Source organism: Salmo salar, chromosome 01 (genome assembly GCF_965601325.2).
Source record: "Salmo salar chromosome 01, fSalSal1, whole genome shotgun sequence".
NCBI classification, from domain to species: Eukaryota; Metazoa; Chordata; class Actinopteri; order Salmoniformes; family Salmonidae; genus Salmo; species Salmo salar.
Window position 1 is genome coordinate 16,429,348 of NC_138291.1, and position 12,622 is coordinate 16,441,969.

A 12,622-nucleotide genomic window follows, 5' to 3' on the forward strand; every position below is an offset into this window, starting at 1 on the left:
CGACCATGCAGTAATATCTAACAAATAATCTAACCTAACAATTTCACAACAACTACCTTATACACACAAGTCTAAAGGAATGAATAAGAATATGTACATAAAAATATATGAATGAGCGATGGCCGAACGGCATAGACAAGATGCAGTAGATGGTATAGAGTACAGTATATACATATGAGATGAGTAATGTAGGGTATGTAAACATTATATAAAGTGGCATTGTTTAAAGTGGCTAGTGATACATTTATTACATCAATTGTTCATTATTAAAGTGGCTTGAGTTGAGTCAGTATGTTGGCAGCAGCCACTCAATGTTAGTGATGGCTGTTTAACAGTCTGATGGCCTTGAGATAGAAGCTGTTTTTCAGTCTCTCGGTCCCCGCTTTGATGCACCTGTACTGACCTCGCCTTCTGGATGATAGCGGGGTGAACAGGCAGTTGCTCGGGTGGTTGTTGTCCTTGATGATCTTTTTGGCCTTCCTGTGATATCGGGTGGTGTAGGTGTCCTGGAGGGCAGGTAGTTTTCCCCCCGGTGATGCGTTGTGCAGACCTCACTACCCTCTGGAGAGCCTTATGGTTGTGGGCGGAGCAGTTGCCCTACCAGGCGGTGATACAGCCCGACAGGATGCTCTCGATTGTGCATCTGTAAAAGTTTGTGAGTGTTTTTGGTGACAAGCCAAATTTCTTCAGCCTCCTGAGGTTGAAGAGGCGCTGCTGTGCCTTCTTCACCACGCTGTCTGTGTGGGTGGACCATTTCAGTTTGTCCGTGATGTGTACGCCGAGGAACTTAAAACTTTCCACCTTCTCCACTACTGTGCCATCGATGTGGATAGGGGACTGCTCCCTCTGCTTTTTCCTGAAGTCCACGATCATCTCCTTTGTTTTGTTGACATTGAGTGTGAGGTTATTTTCCTGACACCACACTCCGAGGGTCCTCACCTCCTCCCTGTAGGCCGTCTCGTCATTGTTGGTAATCAAGCCTACCACTGTAGTGTCGTCTGCAAACTTGATGATTGAGTTGGAGGCGTGCATGGCCACGCAGTCATGGGTGAACAGGGAGTACAGGAGAGGGCTGAGAACACACCCTTGTGGGGCCCCAGTGTTGAGGATCAGCGGGGTGGAGATGTTGTTACCTACCCTCACCACCTGGGGGCTGCCCGTCAGGAAGTCCAGGACCCAGTTGCACAGGGCGGGGTCGAGACCCAGGGTCTCGAGCTTAATGACGAGTTTGGAGGGTACTATGGTGTTAAATGCTGAGCTGTAGTCGATGAACAGCATTCTTACATAGGTATTCCTCTTGTCCAGATGGGTTAGGGCAGTGTGCAGTGTGATTGTGTCGTCTGTGGAACAATTGGGGCGGTAAGCAAATTGGAGTGGGTCTAGGGTGTCAGGTAGGGTGGAGGTGATATGGTCCTTCACTAGTGTCTCAAAGCACTCATGATGACGGAAGTGAGTGCTACGGGGCGATAGTCATTTAGCTCAGTTACCTTCGCTTTCTTGGGAACAGGAACAATGGTGGCCCTCTTGAAGCATGTGGGAACAGCAGACTGGGATAAGGATTTATTGAATATGTCCGTAAACACACCAGCCAGCTGGTCTGCGCATGCTCTGAGGACGCGGCTGGGGATGCCGTCTGGGCCGGCAGCCTTGCGAGGGTTAACACGTTTAAATGTTTTACTCATGTTGGCTGCAGTGAAGGAGAGCCCGCAGGTTTTGGTAGCGGGCCGTGTCAGTGGCACTGTGTTGTCCTCAAAGCGAGCAAAGAAGTTGTTTAGTTTGTCTGGGAGCAAGACATAGTGCTCAGCCTTACCTGTAGCTCAGTTGGTAGAGCATGGTGTGTGCAACGCCAGGGTTGTGGGTTCGATTCCCACGGGGGGCCAGCACAAAAAAAAAAAAAAAAAAAAAAAAAAAAATGTATGCATTCACTACTGTAAGTCGCTCTGGATAAGAGCGTCTGCTAAATGACTAAAATGTAAATGTAAAATAGTGGTCCGCGACGGGGCTGGTTTTCCTTTTGTAGTCCGTGATTGACTGTAGACCCTGCCACATACTTCTCGTGTCTGAGCCGTTGAATTTCGACTCTACTTTGTCTCTATACTGACGCTTAGCTTGTTTGATTGCCTTGCGGCGGGAATAACTACACTGTTTGTATTCGGTCATGTTTCCGGTCACCTTGCCCTGATTAAAAGCAGTGGTTTGCGCTTTCAGTTTTGCGCGAATGCTGCCATCAATCCACGGTTTCTGGTTGGGGAATGTTTTAATAGACGCTGTGGGTACAACATCACTGATGCACTTGCTAATAAACTCACTCACCGAATCAGCGTATTCATCAATGTTGTTGTCTGACGCTATGCGGAACATATCCCAGTCCACGTGATCGAAGCAATCTTGAAGCGTGGAATCCGATTGTTCGGACCAGCGTTGAACAGACCTGAACACGGGCGCTTCCTGTTTTAGTTTCTGTCTATAGGCTGGGAGTAACAAAATGAAGTCGTGGTCAGATTTTCCAAAAGGAGGGCGGGGGAGGGCTTTATATGCGTTGCGGAAGTTAGAATAACAATGATCCAGGGTTGTGCCAGCCCGGGTCGCGCATTCAATATCCTGATAAAATTTAGGGAGCCTTGTTTTCAGATTAGCCTTGTTAAAATCCCCAGCTACAATAAATGCAGCCTCAGGATATGTGGTTTCCAGTTTACATAGAGTCAAATGAAGTTCTTTCAGGGCCGTCGATGTGTCTGATTGGGGCGGGATATATACGACTGTGATTATGATCGAAGAGAATTCTCTTGGTAGATAATGCGGTCGGCATTTGATTGTAAGGAATTCTAGGTCAGGTGAACAAAAGGACTTGAGTTCCTGTATGTTGTTATGATCACACCACGTCTCGTTAATCATAAGGCATACACCCCCGCCCTTCTTATTACCAGAGAGATGTTTGTTTCTGTCGGCGCAATGCGTGAAGAAGCCAGGTGACTGTACTGACGCTGATGACGTATCCCGAGTGAGCCATGTTTCCGTGAAACAAAGAATGTTACAATCTCTGATGTCTCTCTGGAAGGCAACCCTTGCTCGGATTTCGTTTACCTTGTTGTCAAGAGACTGGACATTGGCGAGTAGTATGCTCGGGAGCGGTGCGCGATGCGCCCGTCTACGGAGCCTGACCAGAAGACCGCTCCATCTGCCCCTTCTGCAGTGCCGTTGTTTTGGGTCACCGGCTGGGATCCGATCCATTGTCCTGGGTGGTGGACCAAACAGAAGATCTGCTTCGGGAAAGTCGTATTACTGGTCGTAATGTTGGTGAGTTCACGTTGCTGTTATATCCAATAGTTCCTCCCGACTGCATGTAATAAAACCTCATATTTCCAGGGGTAACAATTTAAGAAATAACACATACACACTCACTAGACTATATATACACACACCATATACACACTCACTAGACTATATATACACACCATAAACACACTCACTAGACTATATATACACACCATATACACACTCACTAGACTATATATACACACACTCACTAGACTATATATACACATTACATTTTTTTTTTACATTTAAGTCATTTAGCAGACGCTCTTATCCAGAGCGACTTACAAACCACATATATATATATGTGACTATATATGCACACCATATACACACTTACTAGACTATATATACACACACTCACTAGACTATATATAAACACCATATACACACACTCACTAGACTATATATAAACACCATATACACACTCACTAGACTATATATTCACACCATATATACACACTCACTAGACTATATATATACACCATATACACACTCACTAGACTATATATACACACTATATACACACTCACTAGACTATATATATATATATATATACATATATATATATATATATATATATATATATATATATATATATATATATATATATATATATATATATATATACTACACCACCATACACACACTCACTAGACTATATACACTGCTCCAAAAAATAAAGGGAACACTTAAGCAACACAATGTAACTCCAAGTCAATCACACTTCTGTGAAATCAAACTGTCCACTTAGGAAGCAATACTGATTGACAATAAATTTCACATGCTGTTGTGCAAATGGAATAGACAACAGGTGGAAATTATAGGCAATTAGCAAGACACCCCCAATAAAGGAGTGGTTCTGCAGTTGGGGACCACAGACCACTTCTCAGTTCCTATGCTTCCTGGCTGATGTTTTGGTCACTTTTGAATGCTGGCGGTGCTTTCACTCTAGTGGTAGCATGAGACGGAGTCTACAACCCACACAAGTGGCTCAGGTAGTGCAGCTCATCCAGGATGGCACATCAATGCGAGCTATGGCAAGAAGGTTTGCTGTGTCTGTCAGCGTAGTGTCCAGAGCATGGAGGCGCTACCAGGAGACAGGCCAGTACATCAGGAGACGTGGAGGAGGCCGTAAGAGGGCAACAACCCAGCAGCAGGACCGCTACCTCCGCCTTTGTGCAAGGAGGAGCAGGAGAAGCACTGCCAGAGCCCTGCAAAATGACCTCCAGCAGGCCACAAATGTGCATGTGTCTGCTCAAACGGTCAGAAACAGACTCCATGAGGGTGGTATGAAGGCCCGACGTCCACAGGTGGGGGTTGTGCTTACAGCCCAACACTGTGCAGGACGTTTGGCATTTGCCAGAGAACACCAAGATTGGCAAATTCGCCACTGGCGCCCTGTGCTCTTCACAGATGAAAGCAGGTTCACACTGAGCACATGTGACAGACGTGACAGAGTCTGGAGACGCCGTGGAGAACGTTCTGCTGCCTGCAACATCCTCCAGCATGACCGGTTTGGCGGTGGGTCAGTCATGGTGTGGGGTGGCATTTCTTTGGGGGGCCGCACAGCCCTCCATGTGCTCGCCAGAGGTAGCCTGACTGCCATTAGGTACCGAGATGAGATCCTCAGACCCCTTGTGAGACCATATGCTGGTGCGGTTGGCCCTGGGTTCCTCCTAATGCAAGACAATGCTAGACCTCATGTGGCTGGAGTGTGTCAGCAGTTCCTGCAAGAGGAAGGCATTGATGCTATGGACTGGCCCGCCCGTTCCCCAGACCTGAATCCAATTGAGCACATCTGGGACATCATGTCTCGCTCCATCCACCAACGCCACGTTGCACCACAGACTGTCCAGGAGTTGGCGGATGCTTTAGTCCAAGTCTGGGAGGAGATCCCTCAGGAGATCATCCGCCACCTCATCAGGAGCATGCCCAGGCGTTGTAGGGAGGTCATACAGGCACGTGAAGTCCACACACACTACTGAGCCTCATTATGACTTATTTTAAGGACATTACATCAAAGTTGGATCAGCCTGTAGTGTGGTTTTCCACTTTAATTTTGAGTGTGACTCCAAATCCAGACCTCCATGGGATGATAAATTGGATTTCCATTGATTATTTTTGTGTGATTTTGTTGTCAGCACATTCAACTATGTAAAGAAAAAAGTATTTAATAAGATTATTTATTTCATTCAGATCTAGGATGTGTTGTTTAAGTGTTCCCTTTATTTTTTTGAGCAGTATATATACACACCATATACACACACTTTTACACTCAATTTGCTGCTGCTACTCTGTTCTTTATTTTACTCTTATTATTATCTATCCTGATGCCTAGTCACTTTACCCTGCCTTCATGTACATATCTACCTCAAATACCTTATTATTATCTATCCTGATGCCTAGTCACTTTACCCTGCCTTCATGTACATATCTACCTCAAATACCTTATTATTATCTATGCTGATGCCTAGTCACTTTACCCTGCCTTCATGTACATATCTACCTTAAATACCTCATTGATCTGGTACTGGTAAATACCTGTATATAGCTCCACATTGATCTGGTACTGGTAATACCTGTATATAGCTCCACATTGATCTGGTACTGGTAATACCTGTATATAGCTCAACATTGATCTGGTACTGGTACTACCTGTATATAGCTCCACATTGATCTGGTACTGGTAAATACCTGTATATAGCTCCACATTGATCTGGTACTGGTAATACCTGTATATAGCTCCATATTGATCTGGTACTGGTAATACCTGTATATAGCTCCACATTGATCTGGTACTGGTAATACCTGTATATAGCTCCACCTTGTTCTGGTACTGGTAATACCTGTATATAGCTCCATATTGATCTGGTACTGGTAATACCTGTATATAGCTCCACATTGATCTGGTACCGGTAATACCTGTATATAGCTCCACATTGATCTGGTACTGGTAATACCTGTATATAGCTCCACATTGATCTGGTACTGGTAATACCTGTATATAGCTCCACATTGATCTGGTACTGGTAATACCTGTATATAGCTCCATATTGATCTGGTACTGGTAATACCTGTATTTTGCTCCATATTGATCTGGTACTGGTAAATACCTGTATATAGCTCCACATTGATCTGGTACTGGTAATACCTGTATATAGCTCCACATTGATCTGGTACTGGTAATACCTGTATATAGCTCCACATTGATCTGGTACTGGTACTACCTGTATATAGCTCCACATTGATCTGGTACTGGTAATACCTGTATATAGCTCCACATTGATCTGGTACTGGTAATACCTGTAAATAGCTCCATATTGATCTGGTACTGGTAATACCTGTATATAGCTCCACATTGATCTGGTACTGGTAATACCTGTATATAGCTCCACATTGATCTGGTACTGGTAATACCTGTATATAGCTCCATATTGATCTGGTACTGGTACTGGCACTGGCATGTATCCAAAAACAGTCTCACAGTAGGAGTGGTGACATTGGATCAGTTTTCCCTTTTAGATCATAATGAATAAGATTACATGGACAGGAGGGGCCTGATCCTGGGTCCGTACTGCTACTCTGATATGTTTTATGAATAAGGGCCTATAGGTCTTTGAACTAACTGAGTGTAATGACCATTATAATAGTGAAAAGTGGTACTTGTGTGTAAATATAAGGACCTGCAATGATCTCGCGGAGTTTGGGGTCCAGGTTGACGGTGCAGGGAAGGAACATCTCCACGTCGCGCGCTGTGAGAACGGGTGTCCGCGAGGACAGGAACACTTCGAAGCTGCGGATGTCCCCGTCGATCTCCAACAGGGGCTCCACGTCTTTGGTGGTGGGGATGTTTTTGGAGATTCTAGAGAAGAGGAAACGAGAGAGAGAGGAAATAGGAGGGAAGACCGTTAAAGATGACACTGAGATAGCTTGTCTATCTCTAGTAGGGGCCGTGCAGCGGTCACCGCTACTCTTGCTGTTCTGGTGTCACGAAAGGAGAGAGATAAGTCCATTTAGCTGGTGACTGATCGCTCCAGTTTGTTATCTGGGTCTGACAGCAGAGGAAGCACAAGAGGATGACTATCAGAGGTCTGCTGCTCAGACTCATTAAAAAGCTGTGTTGAAATGGGAGCCTTCTGCAAACGAGGATGTTTCAGCTTTGTTTGTAGCCTCGAAGTAAATATATATATTTATGAAGATATCATTGAACGTTATCTTCCAAACAGTGCAGGTCCATCCATTACATACAGATGTACGGACGGTGAACCAACTGCTTTGTGAACTTCTTTCCCCCCCAACCACCAGAAAATGGTATCAGATACATTTAACCAGTATTGTCTTTCTTATTAGAAAAGTTATTCAACCACAGCATAAAAACAGCACATATTGTTCATGTGACACCATTCATTCTTATGTAAAGACTCGATACACATTTGAAGCCAAGGAAGTCAGTTAAGATAGCATCTTGTGTGGGATATTTATGTAGACATATCATGCGCAGATTGAGCTAATCCAGGAAGTGACGTTGCAGACAAGCTCAGTGCTGCCCCATCTGAGAACATCAAATTGAAGGCCCGTCTGGTGTAATAGAAGCAATTATTGGTTCCATGATTGTCTTCAAAAAATGTATTTATTTAAATTAAGATTGCAGTACCGCAGTCGGCCTTGAACTTTGTGGCTTCAATGAGAGGGTGCAGTCGTTCTCCCCTGATCCATTCTAAGGCAGCATGGAATATATTATTAGGTAAAAATGTGAAAAGTACATATCAGTGAAACACATTATTGGAAAAGTACATATCATTATGCACGAGGAACTCAGCATGTCTACCCTTCTATGAAAACTAATTCAAATATTACATTTTAGAGTGTGTGGATGGATGTCATAAAAAACAAGAAAGGGACCAACATCAAACGTTTATGTGACTTGATTTGGTAGGAAAAACTGACAGGAAGCAAACATTAACAACATACATCACTGGTAATCTGTTGATCCATTTAACCCCCATAATAATATAATTCAGACATGAAAATATGAACTGCAGTGAGATTCATGTCTCAGGCCATTCATCATTCATCCGTGTGGGCGTCGGTCTTATCAGATGAATGAGCAGTTTTCTCCAGAACACAGACCTTTCTTTTGCTTATCGTTTTTTCCCTCTCTGTATATTTCTCTGTCTCTGTCTGTGTGTTTTAAGTTGTGGGAAAGCTGGGGTTTGGAGGGTATTTCCCATTGCCTGATCTGTTTTGGGGGAGGAACAGAGGTTGGTCTCTCTGCTGGTTGATTAGCCCCTCACTGCACCATTGTGAGTGAGCTCACGGCCTGGCCTGGGCCCAGCTTTGCTGCTGTCAGCTAATCACATTTCTACAGTACGAATTTGCTCAATTTGCGGAGGAGAAATCGTTACACAATTGAAGCTCAGATATCTTAATGGCCAGCTGAGCTGAGATCTGCTGGGTTAACAGACTGGGGTTAAGACCTTCCGAGGCATCGTTGTTTTACCCACACAGTGCATACACACACACAAGCAGGAACACACACACGCAACCAGATGTATAGATGGCTAAATGCTGTTACAGAATCAGTGGTCTCTGCACCTACTGACACGCAATCCACAGTCTACAAGCTCCTGACTCAGAGACCTCAGTAGCAGAGACCAGTGATGATTTGCTCTAGCTAGTGTTCTGGTTAACTGTGCTACTCCACATTTGACCTTGATCAACCTAGGTGAAATGGGGTCAGAATAGTCTGAACAAGTCTACACAGATTGTTATTAGTGTGGTTCATTTCTGTGTCAATTAAATTATCATTACAAAATAAAGGAAACACTTGAGTAAATGAGGGATACAAAGTAGTGTGGTTCTTCCTGAGTTAATTCAACAATTAACATGTATAAAAATGACAAGTTGCTCATTATTTTTGCTACCATGGCTAGAGGAAGAGATCTCAGTGACTTTGAAAGAGGGGTCTCAAAGGAGCATAGGGGGTTTAAAGGGTGTGTGTGTGTGTGTGTGTGTGTGTGTGTGTGTGTGTCTCAGTCAGTAGATCTCAACCCATTTGAATAATTATGGGAGATTCTGGAGCGTCGCCTGAGACTGTGTTTTCCACCACCGTCAACAAAACACCAAATGATGGAGTTTCTAGTGGAAGAAGGGTGTCACATCCCTCCAATAGAGTTCCAGACACTTGTAGAATCTATACCAAGGTGAATTGAAGCTGTTCTGGCAGCTCGTGGTGGCCCAAAACAAATCAAAGTTTATTGGTTGCTTACACGGTTATGCAGATGTTATAGCAGGTGCAGTGAAACACTTGTGTTTCTAGCACCAACAGTGCAGCAATATCTAGCAATACAATATCACACATAATCCAAAAGTAAAAATAAAATTTAAAAAAGAAATTAAGACATATCATACCAAGTAATGTCAAAATCCCAAATATAAATATATACAGTGCTTCAGAAAGTATTCACACCCCTTGACTTTTTCCACATTCTGTTGTGTTACAATTTAAAATTGATTAAATTGAAATTTTGTGTCACTCACTACAAACACACAACACCCCATAATGACAAAGTGGACTGATGATTTCCGATTTTTTTTTTTAACAAATTAATTAAACATGAAATGCTGAAATGTCTTGAGTCAATAAGTATTCAACCCCTTTGCTATTGCAAGCATAAATACATTTCCTTAACAAATCACATTCCGTAATAAGTTGCATGGACTCACTGTGTGTGCAATAACAGTGTTTAACATGATGTTTCAATGACTACCTCATCTCTGTACCCCACACAGATAATTGTAAGGTCCCTCAGTTGAGCAGTGAATTTCAAACACAGATTCAACCAAAGACCAGGGAGGTAGCAGTCAAAGTTTTGGACACACCAACTCATTCAAAGGTTTCTTTATTTTTTACATTGTAGAATAATAGTGAAGACATCAAAACTATGAAATAACACATATGAAATCATGTAGCAACCAAAAAAGTGTTAAACAAATCAAAATATATTTCATATTTGAGATTCCTCAAAGTACCCACCCTTTGCCTTGATGACAGCACTCCTGCATTGTCTTGGCTGTGCGCTTAGGATCGTTGTCCTGTTGGAAGGTGAACCTTCGCCCCAGTCTGAGGTCGAGAGTGCTCTGGAGCAGGTTTTCATTTGGGTTCTCTATGTACTTTGCTCCATTTACCTTTCCCTCGATCCTGACTAATCTCCCAGTCCCTGCCGCTCAAAAACATCCCCACAGCATGATGCTGCCATCACCATGCTTTACCGTAGGGATGGTGCCAGGTTTCCTCCAGATGTGACGCTTGGTATTCAGGCCAAAGAGTTCAATCTTGGTTTCATCAGACCAGAGAATCTTGTTTCTCATGGTCTGAGAGTTCTTTAGGTGCTCCAAGCGAACTGTCATGTGCCTTTAACTGAGGATCTGGCCACTCTACCATAAAGGCGAGATTGGTGGAGTGATGCAGAGATGGTTGTCCTTCCGGAAGGTTCTCCCATCTCCACAGAGGAACTCTGGAGCTCTGTCAGAGGGACCATCGGGTTCTTGGTCACCTCCCTGACTAAAACCCTTCTCCCCCGATTGCTCAGTTTGGCTGGGCGGCCAGCTCTAGGAAGAGTCTTGGTGGTTCCAAACTTCTTCCATTTAAGAATGATGAGGCCACTGTGTTCTTGGGGAACCTTCAATGCTGCAGAAAGTTTTTGGTACCCTTCCCCAGATCTGTTCCTCGACAAAAACCTGTTGCTACAGCTTGGAGTCCACCTGCGGTAAATTCAATTGATTGGAAATGATTTGGAAAGGCACACACCTGTCTAAATAAGGTCCCACAGATCACAATGCATGTCAGAGCAAAAACCAAGCCATGAGGTGGAAGGAATTGTCCATGGAGCCTTTGTGTGTCTTTCCAAATCATGTCCAATTAATTTAATTTACCACAGGTGGACTCCAATCAAGTTGTAGAAACATCTCAAGAATGAACAATGGAAACAGGATGCCCCTGAGCTCAATTTTGAGTCTCATAGCAAAGGGTCTGAATACAAATAAAGTATCTGTTTTTTATTTTTAACACACAGCAAAAATGCCTAAAAACCTGTATTAGCTTTGTCATTATGGGGTGTTGTGTGTAGATTGATGAGGCCTAAAAACCTGTATTCGCTTTGTCATTATGGGGTGTTGTGTGTAGATTAATGAGGCAAAAAAATGATTACATCAATTTTAGAATAAGGCTGTAACGTAACAAAATGTGGAAAAAGGGAAGGGGTCGGAATACTTTCCGAATGCACCGTATGTGATGGGATGTATAGACATTATGGACAGTATGCAGATATACTATATAAATCCATCTGTAGAACACGTAGGATAGAATAGTATATGTACAGAAATAGTTGAATAGAATAGGCCTTGACTAAAACACAGTATATACATATGAAATTAGTAAAACAGCACGTAAACATTATTAAAGTGACCAGGGTTCCATTATTAAAGTGTTGCATGTCTATGTACAGTTGAAGTCGGAAGTTTACATACACCTTAGCCAAATACATTTAAACTCAGTTTTTCACAATTGCTGACATTTAATCCTAGTAAGAATTCCCTGTCTTAGGTCAGTTGGGATCACCACTTTATTTTAAGAATGTGAAATGTCCGAATAATAGCAGAGAGAATGATTTATTTCAGCTTTCATTTCTTTCATCACATTCCCAGTGGGTCAGAAGTTTACATACACTCAATTAGTATTCGGTAGCATTGCCTTTAAATTGTTTAACTTGGGTCAAAGGTTTCAGGTAGTCTTCCACAAGCTTCCCACAATAAGTTGGGTGAATTTTGGCCCACTCCTCCTGACAGAGGTGGTGTAACGGAGTCAGGTTTGTAGACCTCCTTGCTCGCACACGCTTTATCAGTTCTGACCACTAATTTTCTATAGAATTGAGGTCAGGGCTTTGTGATGGCCACTCCAATACCTTGACTTTGTTGTCCTTAAGCCATTTTGCCACAACTTTGGCAGTATGCTTGGGGTCATTGGCCATTTGGAAGACCCATTTGTGACCAAGCTTTAACTTCCTGACTGATGTCTTGAGATGTTGCTTCAATATATCCACGTAATTTTCCTTCCTCATGATGCCATCTATTTTGTGAAGTGCACCAGTCCCTCCTAGAGCAAGGCACCCCTACAACATGATGCTGCCACCCCCGTGCTTCACGGTTGGGATGGTGTTCTTCGGCTTGCAAGCCTCCCCCTTTTTCCTCCAAACATAACGATGGTCATTATGGCCAAACAGTTCTATTTTTGTTTCATCAGACC

At 43.3% G+C, this 12,622-nt stretch overlaps 1 protein-coding gene across 3 annotated transcripts in view; it reads right to left on the bottom strand.

The window, feature by feature from the left end:
* LOC106566340 (kinase D-interacting substrate of 220 kDa B) overlaps nt 1–12,622 on the bottom strand; it is a 110,781-nt gene that overhangs the window by 32,060 nt on the left and 66,099 nt on the right. For all 3 annotated transcript variants that reach the window (XM_014134444.3, XM_014134305.3, XM_014134390.3), the window contains exon 24: nt 7,002–7,180. In XM_014134444.3, the coding sequence (XP_013989919.1) occupies nt 7,002–7,180 (179 nt within the window). The remainder of the gene's footprint in view (nt 1–7,001; nt 7,181–12,622) is intronic.